This window comes from Euwallacea fornicatus, chromosome 9 (assembly GCF_040115645.1).
Source record: "Euwallacea fornicatus isolate EFF26 chromosome 9, ASM4011564v1, whole genome shotgun sequence".
In the NCBI taxonomy this organism is placed as follows: domain Eukaryota; kingdom Metazoa; phylum Arthropoda; class Insecta; order Coleoptera; family Curculionidae; genus Euwallacea; species Euwallacea fornicatus.
This window is the reverse complement of record NC_089549.1, coordinates 4555097-4573504: the sequence shown is the minus strand read 5'-3', so window position 1 is coordinate 4573504 and position 18408 is coordinate 4555097. Positions and strand designations below refer to the sequence as shown.

Genomic DNA, 18408 nt, shown 5'->3' with positions numbered 1-18408 from the left:
TTTTTTTTCGGGGTTTGTCTACAGCACGTGCAAAAAATGGCAAAGATAATATGCAGGTACTTTAAATTGTCAGGCGATGCTCGACAAACAAGGCACAAGTAAATCTTCATCCTCTCAATCTCCATTAATCACGTCCCTGGAGGGGGTAGGTTCCTCGCCACTCTATAGGACGTGACTGAGTGCTGTCAGCAGGATCGGATATTGGAAAAAATCGAAAATGAGTGTTAAATCAAAAGAAATCCCCTCCCGAAGGAGAAGCTCTTTTGTTACCGAAGACTTCCGAGTGCAGTCTGGGAGCGCGCTATTGAAATCAGTTCTGTATCGCGCTCTGTGGGAGAATCTGTGATCGGTTGCAGCGTGAAGCCGGTGTCACGTGCTTTTCGTGTCCGGAATGATCGCAAGTGAGTGAGTGCGCATGACAATTAGGATACACTCAGGAACTCCGGGGTCGAGGGCGGCAACATGGTGCTTTCCCTCAGGTGAGCTTTTGCCCTTGCCCTTAACGCTTTACAGGTGTCCGCAGCCGGCCGGCGAAATTGATCCCAAAGGGTGGACGAACTCCTTCAGAGGGTGCGAAGTTCGTTGAACCCTCAAACTCTTCTCACTTATATGAGAACGATGAAATTTTTTAGCAGAGCGGAGTTTGGACTGTAACAAAAGCGAGGCGAGCTCTAAATGATTTTTTGAAGGATCGAGTGTGCAAGACGATCCTTCCTGCGATCGACAAAACAATGAATGCAGACACGCTGCTAAGTGTCAGTTTTACTTGCCAGGCTGCAAAGGGGTACTTTTCCTACCTAGGAACTAAAAGTGGCTTTGTTGTACTTCTTGATAATTGAGCGACAATCGACGTTCTTGCCGGCTAGAGAGTGAAAAAAAAATTTAATTAAGAAAAAAATATTAAAGTCAGACCACTGCGATTTGAGTTGGAAATACTTTTCTTCCTAGGGAGCAAAAGCATACGCTACCAATTTATTAGTCTATTAAACCGAAGTGGGACGCCTGAAAAATTTCGATATTTTTCTAAAAATTTACTAAAGAGAGGAGATACCCACTTTTTGCAGTTTTACCACTTTAAACGTCAATACATCAAGAACACGCGTTGCCTCCAAAAATAGCTCGAATTAATCGTCTCGATGTACTCTATGGCCCCACATAAATAGACTTGGAAGACCCTGTTCGGTTTACAAGATATAGGATCACATTAATACCCATTTAGCAGTTTATTCCTTTGCAGGGAGAACGTGCTTGGACTAATTATTAAATGGTTTAAGAATTGATTGAAGGGACCATCTTTATCGCTCAATCTAAGAGACAAAGAAAGCTTCTTACACAGAAACCTCACTCGATTATGTAATATCGTCGATAAAGCCTTTTGCAAAGGCATTTGATTAACACATCCCCAAAACTCATTTAATGTTCAGATCGTTCTGTCAAAGATACAAGAAAAACTCTGTTAACACGGATATAAAATTTAAAATCGTGTCAAAATAATCATTTATCAAAAAGAATCATTTATAGCTTTATCGAGTTGCCGCTCCCAATATGAAACGGACGGTGTTGCACAGCGTGAGGCAAATTTCTAAAGGCCCAACAAGAACTTTACGATTTGACCCACTGTGTTGGGAATCCTTGTTGGAGCTTCTTTGATAATGCCCACTTTAGATGTAATGAAGTCTATGATAACTTGTATGTACAGTTGAATTTGAGGGTGAGTTGCAGACGCCATTCGAAGTCCCAAAGTATGGTGGATTGAGCCGTACAATCTTTAGACTAACATAGAAGTACTGATTTTACATTCACACCCCTGTTTCCGCTAATATAGAGGTTGTAAAAGCCTCTATGTTCCTGAAGCGAGAGTGATGCGAAAGGTAATGTGGAACGAACGATGATCATAAACTAGTCGAAACGAATCAAGAAGTACTTCAATAAATGATCATGAAATCAATTTTACATTGTTTTTTTAGAAAATTTTGAGTTATTTAGAGGATAATCAGGCTTAAACACAACATTTAGTTCAGGTTAGTTCAGGTTAGTTAAAAATTGTACAGGAAATGATAAAGATATTAAAACATTACTGCAAGTATTTAATTTTTTACCAAATTGCATTGTTGAATTGAACTTAACAAACGCAATAAACAAAGAAAATTAATAATGGGTGTCCCTGCCTCGAGCTAGTCGGATTTCTCGGCATTGTCTAGGCATAGAGTTGATTAGGTCTTCTATCATTTTTTTGGAACGTCGTTGCGTTCTTCCTGAAGCATTTCTGCCAGGTCATCTAAATTTTCGGCAGCGCGACGGTCTCTCAACCTTCTCTGAAGAACATCCCAAAGATGTTCTAAGGAGTTCAAGTCTGAAGAATTTGCTGGCCGCTCCAAAACTTCGATATTTTGCTCCTGAAGTTATTGGGTTACTAATCGGACGGTTTGAAGTCTCACATTATCTAGTTGGAGAACAAACTTTGGACCGCCTTCTGTTGCAAATGAGAAGACGTAAGGTTCGTCAGTGCCCCCTAAGTACCGACGACTATTCACAATTCCACCTCGAAAACTATGCAAAGTGGTACGGCTTGTTAAAGAAATTTCTCCCCAGACTATAATGGAGCCCCTTCCGAGATGGGCAGTTTCTCTCACATTTAACGGTAAATATGGCTCACCACTACGTTTCCATGCTCGAATACGTGCATCGTTGCGGCTAAGTCGATGTCCTGGCTCATCTGTTAAGAAAACGTGCCCTCATTGGTCCCTGGCGTGATTGAGGGGGTTTGTGGGGCTTCGCAGCCTTCGCAACTGTACGTGTTAACTGGGGCGGCACGGCTCCGATCCTGGATCATATATGTTAACGCCGTGAAGTCTGTTTCTTACAGTGTGGATGGGTATTTCTCGTAGCGTCTAAATGAAAATCAGCAATATTTCTTGCTTTATGTTGGATTGCTGATTTTACCAAATTGCGATCTGCGCGACGTGCTGTTATCCTCTCTCAAGGAGGATCGGGTCTTCTGGTGACTAAATTACCCATGTCGGCTAAGAAGACTTGAAATGACCGAAAGGCTTCTTTGAAGTCTTCGGCCATTGCTCGGGTGCACGGAGTCACCTTCTTCAAACAAACGAACTCCCCTGACCACTTCGTCTCGATTCGAAAGTGCCCTTCGGGCAATGGACTTTGCCGTGGCGTCAAAATTCGACGCGAATTGCAAAAAAAGCACTGCAATGCACAATGCGAGACAAACTAAGTGTTACCTTCGATATTTTAACATGCGAACGAAAAATGATCATTCTTGACTCTTCACAACTTTGATATTGAGAAGGTACCAGTAAATGGACGTATACGGAACCTGCTTAAGTAGGTACCAAAAGGTACGCACACTTAAAAGTGGTCCTTAAGTCGTTTGGACTAGTTTATGAGCGGGAACAGAGAAAACTCCTTGATAGTGGCAACGTCTTACCATCTATTTTTGATTATTAAACCATTACTCTAATCTAGCAAAGTCTCAGACACGAAATGGTAAATCTGAAATCTCATCGGTCATTTGGCATAATAATACATAACGTGAAAGTCACTGGCAGTAGTCTCCTGGTCTGGCGTCCATCCATTACTAACTCCTATCCGTTATTAAGTCCAGCTCGAAATCTTTTAATAACATAATAATGTACCCTCATTTACCTAATTGCCGTCCTATTAATCTTCTCTATTAAAACATCATCCATTATCATTCGCCCAACGTCTCTCTGGCTGATAAAACATAATTATTCATGATGCATGGAAAACGAGGTTCTTCGTTGTGTTACCATCAGCTCTTATCTAAATCAGCGGTAAGCTGTGGCTTAATATTTGTTGGTTGTTAACAGGCTCATTCTATTTTGGTTTGCGCAACTTTCGGGGATTGTAGGATTCTGTGGGAGCAAGAAGTGTGGGATGGTAAGGTGTGCTGAGAGAATTTCGATGAGATAAATCATAGAGGTAGGTCGTAGAGGTCCCCAGCGAGATTGAAATCGTTTCACAAGTTAGTTCCTGCTTCTTTGTGCGCGGCTCCGGCGTCACTACTGTCACGTCAGCGTTGATAAGCTCTATACAGGATGTCCCAAATGCCATGGTATACCATTGGTTGTTAGACGGTGAGAGCTCCGTGGTCGGCTAAATTAGAAAAAATGTACCAAACTTGGGGCTTAGTTAATATCCGAAAGCGGTGTTGCCAACGTTTTCTCATTTTCCTAGATATTGGGAAAAATCTGAAAAAATGTCAAAATTTTGTTTTTATGACAAATCAAAAGTCGATTTTTCAAAAAAAAGTTTCACATAAAAGTTTGACACTGTTTGGTTTCTTAAAGTGCACGATTTTCTAAATTTTATAGTTGCCCTAGTTTTCGAGATAACGATCCCAACTTTGCTTTTTTTTTTAATATGGACTAAGATAAATTTTGACATATTTTGAGAGTGCCCATTGCGGATTTTTCAACGATATATTACATAACATTTTCCCGCATTTCGGTTTAAAAGAAACCATCATCAAAATTTCATTATAAATGTAAACGAAATTTTAAACAGTAATATTTTCCGAATGTTTTATTATTTTTATATTTTAAGTTTGTTCTTTACTCCTTAATGTTCATATTTGTAATAAAATTCGGTTCACATTTATAAACAAAAATTTCTGACAATAGTCTCTTTTTAACCAAAACGCCGGAAAATGCTATCATGTGATACATGCTTCAGAAGCCCCTAACGGGCACTTTCAAAATGTGCCAAAATTTATCTAAATTCATATAAAAAAAACTAAGTTGGGGTCGTTATCTCGGAAATTAAGCAAAGTAAAAAATTTGGAAAATCACACTCGTCGAGAGCCTAAAAAAGAGTAAAACTTTTGTATAAAATATTTTTTTAATCTTTAGTTTTCGAATTATTATGAAAATGAAATTTTGCCAATTTTCAATATTTGCCCAATATCTCGGAAAATAAGAAAAAGAGGGCAACATTGTTTTCGAATATTCACTAAGCTCCAAGTTTGACACACTTTCTCTAGTTTAACCGACGTCGTAGCTCTCACCGTCTAAGAAATAACAATAGTATCCCATAACATTAGAGACTCCTTGTATGCCAGGATACGCTGATTTTGTTCCAACAGGGTCTTGGTCCAAATATTCCTAACTGACCAATTTCTGAATCAGATTCGTGCAGCTGATTCAAAGATTGCGAAATTTGAAATTCAGGTGGTAGCTGTTTGTAGTTAATGTACAGGGTGTTCCGAAGCAAAGAGCCAAATTTAAACAGAGATATCTTCAATTGAACATAATACTATTTTCTGTATGAATTATATTTTTAAAATCATCGTTGTCGATATACATGGTGTTAAAGTTTGAGGTATTTTTTAAAATTTTGATGTGGAACTCCTCAAGTTTCTGAGATATCAAGTTGAAATTTCGTATGTACAGCACTCTTTAAACTATGGTTCACCATTTGTTGCTAAGTCTACAGGGTGTAACTTCTGCGCTCAGGTTTTACACCCAATATTACCTTCGTCGCACGCTATTGACAGTCCAGCTTGTTGAAGCTTGAAGACTCTGTATATTTTATAAAACTTTCCACTTTTCTGCATTGTTTCTGCATCCGGCACGATTTTTCAGTTTTTTACAAAATTATTCAGAAACAAACGAGATTTTCTCATTAGCAGTGCGCATGCTTCACGTGTTCCCATTTGAATTTCCAGATCGATAACAAATTAATGCAAAAATGGGGTTATCCAATGAAATCACAGAGAGGGTGAGAAAATCAAAAATATCGTGACGAAGATTCGGACCCCCCGGAAAAGTGCCACTGTAGATGATGATAAAAACCGGTGAGTCGTAGACATGTGGATTCTGAACGGTACGAAATTTCATCTTGATGTGTCAGAAACTGAAGGAGTTATATAAAATCAAATCGGCAAATGGACGAAATGGAAAATCTAAAGTTTTCGCACGCAGCATTTCAGTAAGTAAGGATTTTCCATAATTATACATTTTTTATATTTATTACTTATATATATTATTTATATATATATATATATATATATATATATGTATAAATGGTGTTATTTATGCAGGCTCAACGTTTATTTGACTTTAGAAGCAGCAATAAAAATCACTCAGAAGTTAAAAGAGCTTGATAGTATGAATTATTAATAGAATAGCGCAAGCGATTCGGTAATGGCCATTATCCCAGTCAAATGCCACACGTACAGCACTTAAGAACTATAGATAGCTGAGGAAATGGCTGTGGCCAAAAACTGAGCTGCTAGTGGGTGTGCCTAAACACTCCGTCCGTCTAGACCTATCAGGATATTTTTCAAGATATTTTTATTCCCCATCAGCTATGGGAATGTTACCCTTTGTTTTTCTCTTTGTGTATTTAGTTTCCGCTTGGGAAAATGTTTCCAAAGAAAGCACCGTATGCAACTCATTGGGAGTACAACTACTGTTTACATCAACATATAGTGCGCGGACGGATGGGCGACATTGTGTAGTCGCGTTGTTTACACAGTAAACACATCAAATGCAGCAGAAATGAAAACACAGGTCTAGTCCGAAAACAAACTACGAACTCTAAATATCGCAATAAAATATGTGATCCGGAAAACCGCAGTGAAAGATTGGTAATTGCCGCTTCTAATTGAGTAAACGTGTAGCTATCAGTTACATTAACAATTTCCACCATAAACATGACCACATGACAGTTTTATCTAATTTGTTTCGTCGGATGCGTAAGATGTTGCGTGACAGTTCAGCAGATGTCCCTTGCGGTGGCATCTATTGGAGTATGAAGGTAATTTCTGCGCGACCGCCCCCTTTCGACTGCAGGTGATATTCTTGAAATTCGTCCAAATTAGAATCTGTGTTTTTCCTTAATTATACGTTTTCGCTCGTGGAGAAAATCATAAACAGTACCATTCCAAGGCAACATGGGAGTATTAGAACGTTGGAAAAAAGCAAATGAACCTTTATTTGAATTTCATTTCTCCCTAAAGCTAATGTATTCAGTGGTCGATAAACTCGGGAGCATGTTTGTGTAACTTAAATGTAATAAAGGCAAGAATCTCGAACTAAAATGCGGCACACGTTCAGTAAAACCAACAATTTCGATGTTTGGACAGGGCGCGCGCTCGCACAAAGCTCGTCGTGATTGATGAAAGTGCAGTGGAAGCTTTAGTATGCGAGACCCTTTGTTGCATTTTGCCTTTGGAGTGATGATTATCTGATGTGTGGGGTTTAATATACCCTACTATGAGAAAAGGAGTTGTTTTGTTTCTTTCAATGATATCGAAACGTGATTGAAATCGATTACTAAAATACCATTCATGAAAGATTCACATTATAATTGGATATAGATGCGGACATTACTTTGGGGGTTCTGGGGTAACTCGCAATGAAGCTTAAAGGATTGTGATTACTCTTGGTGATTGCCATGCGGGGCATTTATAGCTTCTTTTTATGGGTTCAAGATCGATTTTTAATCCATTGTGTTTCTTAGAAGCACCTTTCGCCCCGATTGTCTTCTTCTAGAGTTCGTTTTCCAGTCATTTAATTTTACGGTCCCGCTTCTTTAATTCTGCCAACTGTTACTGTGCCCGTGGATAAATAACTGACAGTGACATCGACCGAATTTGACGCATGAATGCGGTTAGGAATCTATCAAATGTCTAGGCAGGAACGATACTTCTAACCTGAACTACACAAAATGTAAAATTTGACGTTTGGTAGTTTTCTAACTTCACCTATGCGTGTGTCAAGTTCGGCAACTGTCACTGTCCGGTTCTGTCCGGTTGCTGTCGATTAAACCCCGATTTGACCCTGTCACCTTCCCATGGATAGGATTTCCCTGCTACCGCATAACTCACGTTTATTTATTAAATATTTCCTCAGACCTATTAATCACTGACTCGTAGAAATCAGCAACCAAACAATGTTGAGTTATATTTTCAGAACTGTTAATGAACATACGCTAATGTAACACAAGTCAGCGGACACGAGCACTTGAACTCAAAAATACAATGTTGATCTTTAGTGCCATTAACCCGCTTCCGTGTGATACACATGGTGGAAAGTTTTCCATTCGTTTTTAGTGTGGTTTTTCTATGGTAATTTTTCCATCAAGTGGGGTTTAAGTCATAATTTTAAGTTTCTTTATAAAATTGTAGGTATTTTATGGGTGTGGTTACTATCAGAAGCGCATTGGCAGCCCCTGGGGGGGCGATAAAACTTTTAACACGCCATAAACCGTGTACGAGCGGTAGTTTCTCTAAGCCGTTTTTAACTTATCTCTTGTACCGTTTATTTATTAAACTTCGTTAGTTTTTATTAGTATTGATGCATAATTTACATAATTAAATTTTACGGTTTTCGTATACCATTAGAGGACTTGAATTTCACACGTAGATATCTAAGATCGTGCTGGCATTTATCGGAAACTGCAAAATCTCTTCTTGTTATGAGCATAACTGCACGGACCCGTTCGAAAATCACACTATTTGCCTAACGGAGTCATTTAAACTTCAATATGTTCCCTATAGTTAACACGTATCTTTGACACCGAATGCACTAAACAAACTTTTTAACTGCTATAAGTACACAAACAATAAATTAGAAAGAGATTTAAGTCTTTATACCTGAAACATCTCGGGAGAAAGTATGAATTATAGTCAAGATCCTACCTAGTTACATTTTACTGCCCTTGAGCAATTTATCACTTGCTTATGGCAACATATACAAAATTTAGGCATGATATTGAGAAATTAGATATAAAAAATTAAGAAAGGGGGAGGAAGGAGAACTAGAAATGGAAAAATTTCAAATGCGACCCTCGCCACTGGAATCTGGGACATTAGAAGAGACGCGAAGAAGTTTAAATGGGGGCAAAATTACATACGAAAACAACTAAACATTGAAAATTTGGTTTTTATTTTTTTACGCTTTGTATGTCAAAGTAATTCAAAACCACAACAAACTTTCGCTGCCACTTTTCTCTGTTACACGATGACATTTTTGGATTCGCCATCCGACGTTTCGTCTTTTGGGTTACCATCATCAATTTTATTTTTTCTTACGGGCGCCACAATGAACTTTTCGATAGAAATAGAGTCGGGTGGCAAATCTAAAAAGGTAATCGTGCAGCTTAGAAAAAGAAACAATGAAAGTGTGCTTGTGGTTTTGTCAAATAACGCTAAAAAACAAATCGAATCCTCGATTTTGAGTCTTTTCCGGATAACCTCGCAAGCACTCGGAAAATGAAAATTTTGAAAACGGCATATGGTCAAGCGCTAAGTTACGCAGTTTCTTCGCATCTCTTCTGGTTTTCGAGATGCCAATGGTGACGGTCGAATGTGAAATGCTTTATATGTTTCATTTAAATAAATGTTGTTAGTGCAAAAACATTGTGTTTTCGACAACTTTTTTTGAATACAAGACTTTCTTATGAGAATTGAGTTAAGAATAGAAATGTTTTACTCTCCATCTTTTAGATTTTTTTAATAAGTCAGGTAACCGAGGAGGCCATATACAGGGGATTTCAAAACGTGTGTCGAAAAATGAAGGGTGTTATTCTTTGGCTTGTAATAAAAAAAATTCTTATTATCATGGGTCAGAAAACACGCATCGTTTTCGAGAGAGAGAGAGAGTGTCAAAAAACAGTACTTTTTTGAGTTTTTTGAAAATGTCTCAGGAATCGTTTGAGATACACCTTTTGTACATGTCGGATCATCAATAGGAAGGTTTTCCATGATGATATAAAGTATTTAGTTCACTTTTAATGGCAAGAATAGAAAAAGGGCAAAACCAACGAATTCGCTACCACACGAGCGCTTCTCGTCACTTTCCAATCTAATCTGCCTGTTCCTATTTAGTTTCTGGTTTTCCAGATCTCGCGAGTCCTCCAATTCCGAGGGATAAGGTACCTGCTAGTCCCTGTTTTCCACGAAGGTTCGCACACATGGCTCTCGATTTCGTCCTTGGTGGTAGCGACCTCGTTCGACAATGCTTTTCCTTATGGTGGCTCTGTCAGCCTGCCCTTCGTCATATTATCAGCTCGTAATGTTACACTTTATCACTTAAAGACTAATAAATCTCCGACATACACTTATTATCATTAATATTAGTTACGTTTTAAGCGCTACTTCAGTTTGTTTCCATATGCCAGAAGCGGGGATTTTGGGGTTACGTGAGATTTTTTGCTCCTAATTTAGACGCCACTGAGAAAATTAGCGTTTTGGAATCACATTAATCGGCTTGGTTTCCTTGGTCTTCGCATCTCAAAAAGTTTAGTTTACACTACACCAGCTAAGGCTGTTAAAGAACTGAGGAATCGTATTATCGTATCTTGCAATACGATCCGCAACACTCCGGGTATTTTCGAACGGTTACGTCAATCGCTAAGTCTTCGTTGGAGGTTTGCATTACCAGAGGAGGAGGCCATTTCCGACAATTTTTGTTATTCTAAAATGCTAATTTTCTGAGTGGCGTATAAATTTGGGGCAAAAAAATCTTACGAAACCCTAAAATTTCCGCCTCTGGCGTATGGAAACAATTGAAGTAGCGCTCGAAACGTGGCTAATATTACTGGTAAGAGGTGTGCAGAACCTGAAATCTGTATCTTTAACAATTCTTGAGATATCCTCAAAAAACTGAAGAAAAAACTATTTTTTTAACATCCTGTATCTCGAAAACTGCGTTTTCAGACCCATGTTAATAGGAACATTTTTTCTTATAACGAGCCAAAGGATCACACCTTCCATCTTCCGACACATGTTTCGAAACACCCTGTATAATAGCTGACCTTGTACAATGTCTGTTTTACCATTTCTATCCAATTCGATGATATGTATTAGGAGAATATTTTATAGGAACTATATGTGTCAGTTGGTCACAAACTTATTGAAGCCTTAATCAATTTGAATGAAGATCAAGATAACGTTAATGTCGGTTCCAAAGTATTAAGAAATAGTGAAGCAACGCACAGGCAATTCAGGGCTTCCGGTTTTGCTATCTAAATTTTCACGTTTGATATATTATTTTTAACGTTAAATTGATTACCGTTATGAGATGAGCCATAAAATTGTGAAATTATGACGTAGCTAAAGACGTTATTCAAATTATCTAGAATTTCCAAAATGTAAAAGTGGCTCTTAAATGATCGAAAATCAACGACAGTACGAAACACGCGGTGTTTTATTGGTCTAAAAATAATTGAACTAATGTGGAGAAATTATTTTTTCGTTAACGGAATTGCGCCACATTCCTGTTAGATCCTGTGCTGGTTTTTGATGAGTTTGATATAACAGAAAAGCCTTGTAGAGACACACTGAACTGTCGCATTTTTTTTCCACAAGCAACCCACACCGTAACTAGTAAGGCATCTCAATGAAGAATCATGTATATACAGGGTGTTCCGATATTATATAACAAATAGTTTCCAAATTGGGCAGGCGGCTACGATATGGATAAATAGATGGCAATTGAAGTACCACAAAAAAAATGTGGTTTCACCTGCCTGACTCCAGGAAACATCATTCTATAGGATTGAGCAAACAACTGAGAAGTACCTTGCGAAGCAAATTCTCAAAATTTTTCCAGAGGAAAAAAAAACGAAAATTTAATTTTAAATTCAACATCCTGTACATGACAAATGGGATTGGAATTTGCTGTGTTTATTTTCCTCCTTTCTCGGACCATCCTGTATATTTGCCATTATTAGGTAGCCATTTTACAGAGAATTCCATATGCCTGCAAATTAACTTTAGTATGTCATTCAGGGACCATCCTTAAATCACGTTCTGCATGGAAAGTTAACCGGTTGACGCATGTCTTAGTCAACAGCATATTATTATTGCCAAGAAGTCGTAAAATGTATTAAAGCAAACATTTTTTCATCACTGGGCCCTGAAATTGTATTTATAGCATAAGGCCGATTTTTATGACGGCTGTTACGATTATTGCCGTTACTATAAGGCAAGTCATAAACGTAAATAATACAACGTTATGTTCAATTACTGTAAATTGAGATTTAGCCTTCATCGGCAATGGTAATGATAACCGCAGTGTTAGTTATATTTTGTGGTAAAGTGCTTTCCATGCTTTCCAAGAACAGAAACATCGATGTGATCCAGCAATTTTAATATTAATAGCTGTTTTGTTTTTATCGAAGAATATATCACTTCATTGAAAATATAATGAACCGACACACATACACGTGTCGATTGATTCTATTCTCAGAATACCGGGGGTCCAAATAAAACTATTGTTTTGCGATCCAATTTCAAAGCTTTACGTAAATTAGAAAATACGAGAAATAAATTGTTGCTCATATTATTCACCAACGTTTAATACTTGCTAATGGATATCTTTGAATATGAATCACATACGTCACCAGGTACTTGATCGTGGAAAAGTATGGACTGGGTTTTTCTTTGCTTAAAAAGATCCGATATGCAACTCACGCTATATGTAAAAATCTATTAATAATTTATTAATAATTTAATTTTTTTTAAATAATTGCCAAACTACCTGAGATAATTAAATAAAATTTTGTACGTGCCAATAGCTACGTGGGAGAGAAATTGTTTAATAAATAAAATTATTTTTGGATTTATCGGTGCCGCACACACAAAAAAGTTGTTTAATCTTTATGAAAAAAAAAGATGGTACGCCACTGATTTTTCTAAATATAACAATTATTATTGTATTAAGAAATGTAGATTTTGATTTTCGTATTGTTTAAAAGTAAGTTCAGTTATTATTTAGAAATTTTGCCAAAACTCAAAATTTTTTTAAAATTGTTTTTAGGTAAAAATCATCGAAGTGATAGTTGTAATGCAATTTTACTATCACTAAGACCTACGAAGTGTTGCTTAATTATCTCAAGTCATTGGGCAATCATTAATACACTTTAGTTTTTTAAATAAAACTTTGACGCCTTGTATTTCCATTGATGTTGATATTTCGAAAAAGCGCCAAAGGAAAAAATCTTATTTTGTGAAGCCCTCTTCGTTGGTGAGAGGATAACTTCAACTTTGGAAACGCCCTGTATATTATTTTCTGTAGATTTACAATTTTGTCCGATTACCACATCTCTGACCGAAGATATTAAAAAAATAATAATTTTATGAAATTTCGACTCCCTCTAGTTGTTAAATTAAGACGTTGTGGACCTACATTAAGAGAAACTTTTTGTGGTAAAATCAGTTAAATATTCATTCCTTGAATTAAGTACATGTACTTAATTAACACCCTGTAATAATTGTCCATTACACAGTGTGTTCCGGATTGATGGTCAAATCATTTAACAATATATTTCACTAGCCATTTTAGGGGAGATCTCCGAATGAAATTATTCAATTTGGGTCTGCCCTGCTGAGATATTCAAGTCTCAAAATGGCGGAAAATAATGTTTTTTTTTTCTTGGAAGCGTTTACACTTAGAAAGTTCGATTTTAGTGCACATTATCAGTTAGTCGAACGCTATTTCGTGGTGGTGTCTATTCTTCAACTCATACTTCGGGAGGGCGCGAATCAGCAACCCCCAATTTAATGTCTTCCAAAACTTTTTCCTGCAATAGCCCATTTCAACAAAACCGTTTTTTTAATACTACATATAATTTAAAAACATTTTTCACTTTTCACTCTTGTCATTTTTTCACACAACCGAAATTTTGCGTGGAAAAAAAATAAAATTAGTTTTTCTTACGCTCTTAGGCATCTTTTCTTTACTGATGAACAAATTAGAGCTTTGTTATGTAAAGCTAAGTCCGCAAGATCGAACCAGTACCAAAACATCGCCAACCTTCAGAATGCTGGACTTCCGTGCCTATTCTCATAGCTGTAGCCAATCTTGCCGCATCCATTCGTATCAATTTACCCACTAATATTCGTATCGCGAAATCAGTTGTTTGCAAATATTTTATAATAGTAGACTTAAGGGCGGCTTTTTTCGCAATAGAACAACAGAAAAACACCAACATAACCATCGTCTACTGCGTTTGCCAGTAACTGGTGACGAAGGTATGCTTAATAAGGTAAGAGAAACAATTTTCCATTTTTCTATGCAAATTGTTGGTGGTATAAAAAGTGAAAAGAGGGATAAAAGTTTTAAAATGATGTGTGTGCGATATTTAAAAAAAAAATCCGAAAGAAATAAAATTAGGGGTTGCTGAGTCACGCCCCCCTGGAAACGTGACTGAAAGAATAGACACCACCGCAAAATGGCGCTGAACTGGCCGATAGTAAGTACCAAAATTGAAATTTCTGAGTGTTGCCGTTTTTAAGAAGAAAGAAAAAACCGATTATTCTGCGCCATTTCGAGTCCCGAATGTAACGATAGAAAGGACCCAAATTGAAAAATTCTACACGGAGACCCCTCACTGAAGTGACAAGTGGAACGCCTTGTTAAAAGATTTGACCATTATTCCGGAACACCCTATATAATTATAATTAATCTGCACATTGTACACGAATAGTGCCTGACCTGAACTACCCTGAACATGAGCGAATAAAAGTTAAATCCATTAATTAGGTAATTAATGGTCTCCATATGAATAGCCCCTGAACTTATCAAGAACTTAACAAAGAAAGTTTCCCAGTACGTGATTACCATATCTCGATCGGAACACTTTATCACCCTACCGAGACAGGCCACTTAATCCGATCTACTCGAGACAAACGACATCTCGGTCCTGCAAGAAACTCTTTTCAGGTGGTTCATTCTTTACATAGGTCACGTTGGGGCGATAAATAAACTATCAAAGAAACTTTATATTATATAGATATTGCTGACGATATTGTCGCGTTAAAATATCCCCCTGATGAAATCGGATAGCGCATGTAAATTACCACTAATCAGATTATACAGGATACATCCAATTTTATTTACAGCAGTGTCGCGGCCATTCGTAGTGAGGCTTCATTTTCCGGGTCAATGGTTCTGGGAGTGACGTCATGTGGTTACTTCATTATGTCACCATGGACAGGACAACTACGGTGTGTCAAAATCGGTGAGCGATGGTTTAACATGATGTCCCATTGAATTTGCCCGCCATGAAAGGATAATGATAAGGATGAGCACATTTGCGACTGATAAAACGGTTGATTCAGGAACCACCACTATCAATTAGTTCAATTCAGGCTTAAATTGTGGTAATTCTGGATAAGTCTCGAGGTGTACACTAATGGACAAACCTAAGGAAACTTTCGATATTCCTGTCTTTGAACACTTCCGTTGAACTGAGTTAGTTTGATGTATGATAATATATACTGCGTGACGTAGAAAAGTAAACACCTCATAAAAGTGGTTTCGTTTAAATCATTTTTGGTATGCACGTTTGTATATGGGAACACGAAAAAATCGTCAAAATCGACTGCAGTGGTGCAGAGAATTAGAATCTGGAATGGGATAATATCGGGCTTAGTGACGAATCCAGATTCTGTTTGGGTATGAATAATGGTCGGGCACGAGTACGAAGTGGGTGGGGTGAAAGACGGGATCCTCAGTTTAAAATTTAGAAGCATATCCATCAAACTGTTGGGATAATGGTTTGGGATGCTACTGCATATGATAGCATATCACCTTCACTTCTTTAGAGGTAGAAGGACGGTCCGGCCATGCACCCAAGAAGTCCTGGAGCCTCATCTGGTGCCTTATCTGGACACTTTTGTTAATCCAGTTTTCCAGCAAGACAATACACGACCACATGCGGCTAGAATGACTATAGACTTGTTTCAACAAAATGCAATCAATTTGCTACTTTGGCCACTTCCATCTCCAGATCTCTCACCGATTGAACATGTATGGGATATTATAGGTAGAAGGGTGTGCGTAATTTACCCCATCTCCCAACAAACCCTAGCAGCGCCATGTCGTGCTGTCCAGTGAGCCTAGAATGAGGTCCTCCTCATTAGATCGATGCCTAAACGTTTACAAAAATGAATAAGACCGCGCGGGACCGACATATTATTTTTTTTTTTGGTTTATAACAATTAAATTTGTTAAATTTTTTAATGGAGCATTTGTTTTAGCGCAAGAAACGTGCATATCAAAAATTATTTAAATAAAACCATTTTTACGAGGTGTTCCCTTTTCTATGTCGGGCAGTATACACAAGCCGAGAGGAGAAATATGCTGACATATATTACAAATATATATGTAAAATGTATTAGAAAGAAAACAGTGAGTTATTCTATAAAAAAAAGTAGTTGGGCAAAACTAAAGAAACTCTGGAAAAACTAAAAATAAACTGCAGTCGTGATAAAACCAAATCAACCGAGTTAATAATGCAGAGCATACTCTTTGTTCTTAACTTCTAAACAGTTTCTGGACATGAATTGAAAAAGAGCATTTATTTTGGACACATTCATACTTCTCTGCAAGTTTCGAACGAACTGTTTTAAATTTTCTCTATTTGCGATATTTTTTTTCCTAATTTGCACTTTTAAATCACTCCACAAATTGTCAATTGGATTTGAGTCTGGACTTTGCACTGGCCCATCCAAAACAACGATTCTCGAATCCTTGAGCCAATTGGTAACGGTTGTTGCTTCACGTTTTGGATCGTTGTCATGCTGGAATATCTAAGTAACCGGCAGATTGTCGTTCCAAAATGTTTATGTACACGAGCATTGTCCACGTTTTCTTCAATGAAGTAAATTGGACCCGTTTTGTAAGACGACGAGCATCCTCATAGAAGAACAGAACCTCCGCCATGCATTATTGGGGGCAAAGTATACTGGGGGTCATACCATTTACCAACTGGACGTTCGACTCATGCTATCCCATCAGATCCAGAAAGATTTATTTGGGTCTCGTCACTAACCGAGACTCTTTTCCAAAACACTAGATCGCAATGTAAATACTTTTGGGCCACAGCAACCTGAGCTTTTTAATTTTTTTTTGAGAAATCAATGGTGTTTTTGCTGGTAAATTTTCTCTTCTCGCGTAATTAATAAAGACATTGAGGTATCTTCACGTATCCCCATGAAGTTCAACATCTGCAGAAAAGGATTTGGGAGTTTCAGTTTCATGTATTCAAAGAGTTTGCCAGAATGAATATGTACCTCCAATTTCACATGAAGTTTAATTATTTCGAAAATGGTTTGGAATAGGTATAGGTGACCCTAACACAGTTTCATAGAGTTACAGTCTCTACTTGAAACTGCTTAAACTTATAGGGTGTCCCATTTAAAAAAAAAATAGACTGCAATAACCTCGAAAATGCGAATGTTAAGGGCTGAATTTTGGACACCCTCTTTGAACTGAACCATATAAAAAGCAAAAGTGTAACCTTAGGGCTTTGTGTTGATATTCTGCAAAACATGAAGATTATGTCTTTAATAACTGCGGAGGTGTGCAATTTTAGAATTGGTCATTACGAAGGTACGTTTTTACTTGAAGGTTGAATATCTCAAAAGCGGTAAGGGCTAATTATAGGTTATTCCACAGAAAATGTACCTAAAATATTGCGAAGTATCCAAAAGTTAAATGATATACTGGGGGTGCTATTTGAAATAAGCATGTTGACAGCTGTTTGCGGTTAAACCGGAAATGACAGGAAACTAAAAAAAAACTCAAAACTCTCAAACTCGTATTGCTTTTAGATCCCAGTAAACTTTTAATACACGGGCCGGATGAGTCACCTCGTATATGAATATTTCACAGGGTCGGATTAAACTTATTTCCGAAAATTTCAAAAGTTTTTCTGGTTTTGTCCATTAGCGCATTGGCCGGTGCTGCAGTATGTTATTCGGCGACTTTTTGACGTAAATTCTGCCTTGGAAAAGCGCGAGGTCCTGCGAAAATCGTTCTGGAAATTATTGCGACTGCGGCAACATTAATCCATCGCAACACACGTCGTTTCGAATCGCATTTTGAGAGCTTGAATCCATACGCAAAGCGCATTTGCGTCTTATGAAACTTCTAGTTTAATGCATTAAAATAGAATTAAACTTTGCGGATTATCAGTGAGTTGCCGCAACACTGTAATTTTCGAGTTGGAGGCCGGATTTGCATTTCACTGATTGTTCGACAACAAAATGTGTTAAGCATCCGCATTATTTCATAATGCGCTACGACAAAATAAACCATTAACAATATGTTAGAGTTTTACAGTCTCTCTCTAATATTAGTGATATTAGTCTCTCTGCAATATAAAGTGAAAATCGACATGTACAACACCAAAAATTGCATTAATCTCGCGGTGCAATATAAAACGAAACTCAAGTAAATCGGGTTAAAACGGCTCGGCGTGAAATATGATCAAACGAAATTGTGGATCGCTATGGCTTGTTAAACTCGCGACCCCAAATGAATTGAAAATGCACAAAAATGACTAAATTTGGATGTAAATTATTTTTCAGCTCGGTAGTCTATTGGTACGCACAGAGGGAAATTGCAAACTGTT

General features: G+C 37.5%; 1 protein-coding gene across 6 annotated transcripts in view; it reads left to right on the top strand.

Annotated features, from left to right (window-relative positions):
- Positions 1 to 327: 327 nt before the first annotated feature.
- The window catches only part of Mp (Multiplexin), a 269908-nt gene continuing 251827 nt past the window's right edge, over positions 328 to 18408 (top strand). For all 6 annotated transcript variants that reach the window (XM_066286068.1, XM_066286067.1, XM_066286064.1 and 3 more), the window contains exon 1: positions 328 to 479. In XM_066286068.1, the coding sequence (XP_066142165.1) occupies positions 463 to 479 (17 nt within the window). In that variant the 5' untranslated portion in view covers positions 328 to 462. The remainder of the gene's footprint in view (positions 480 to 18408) is intronic.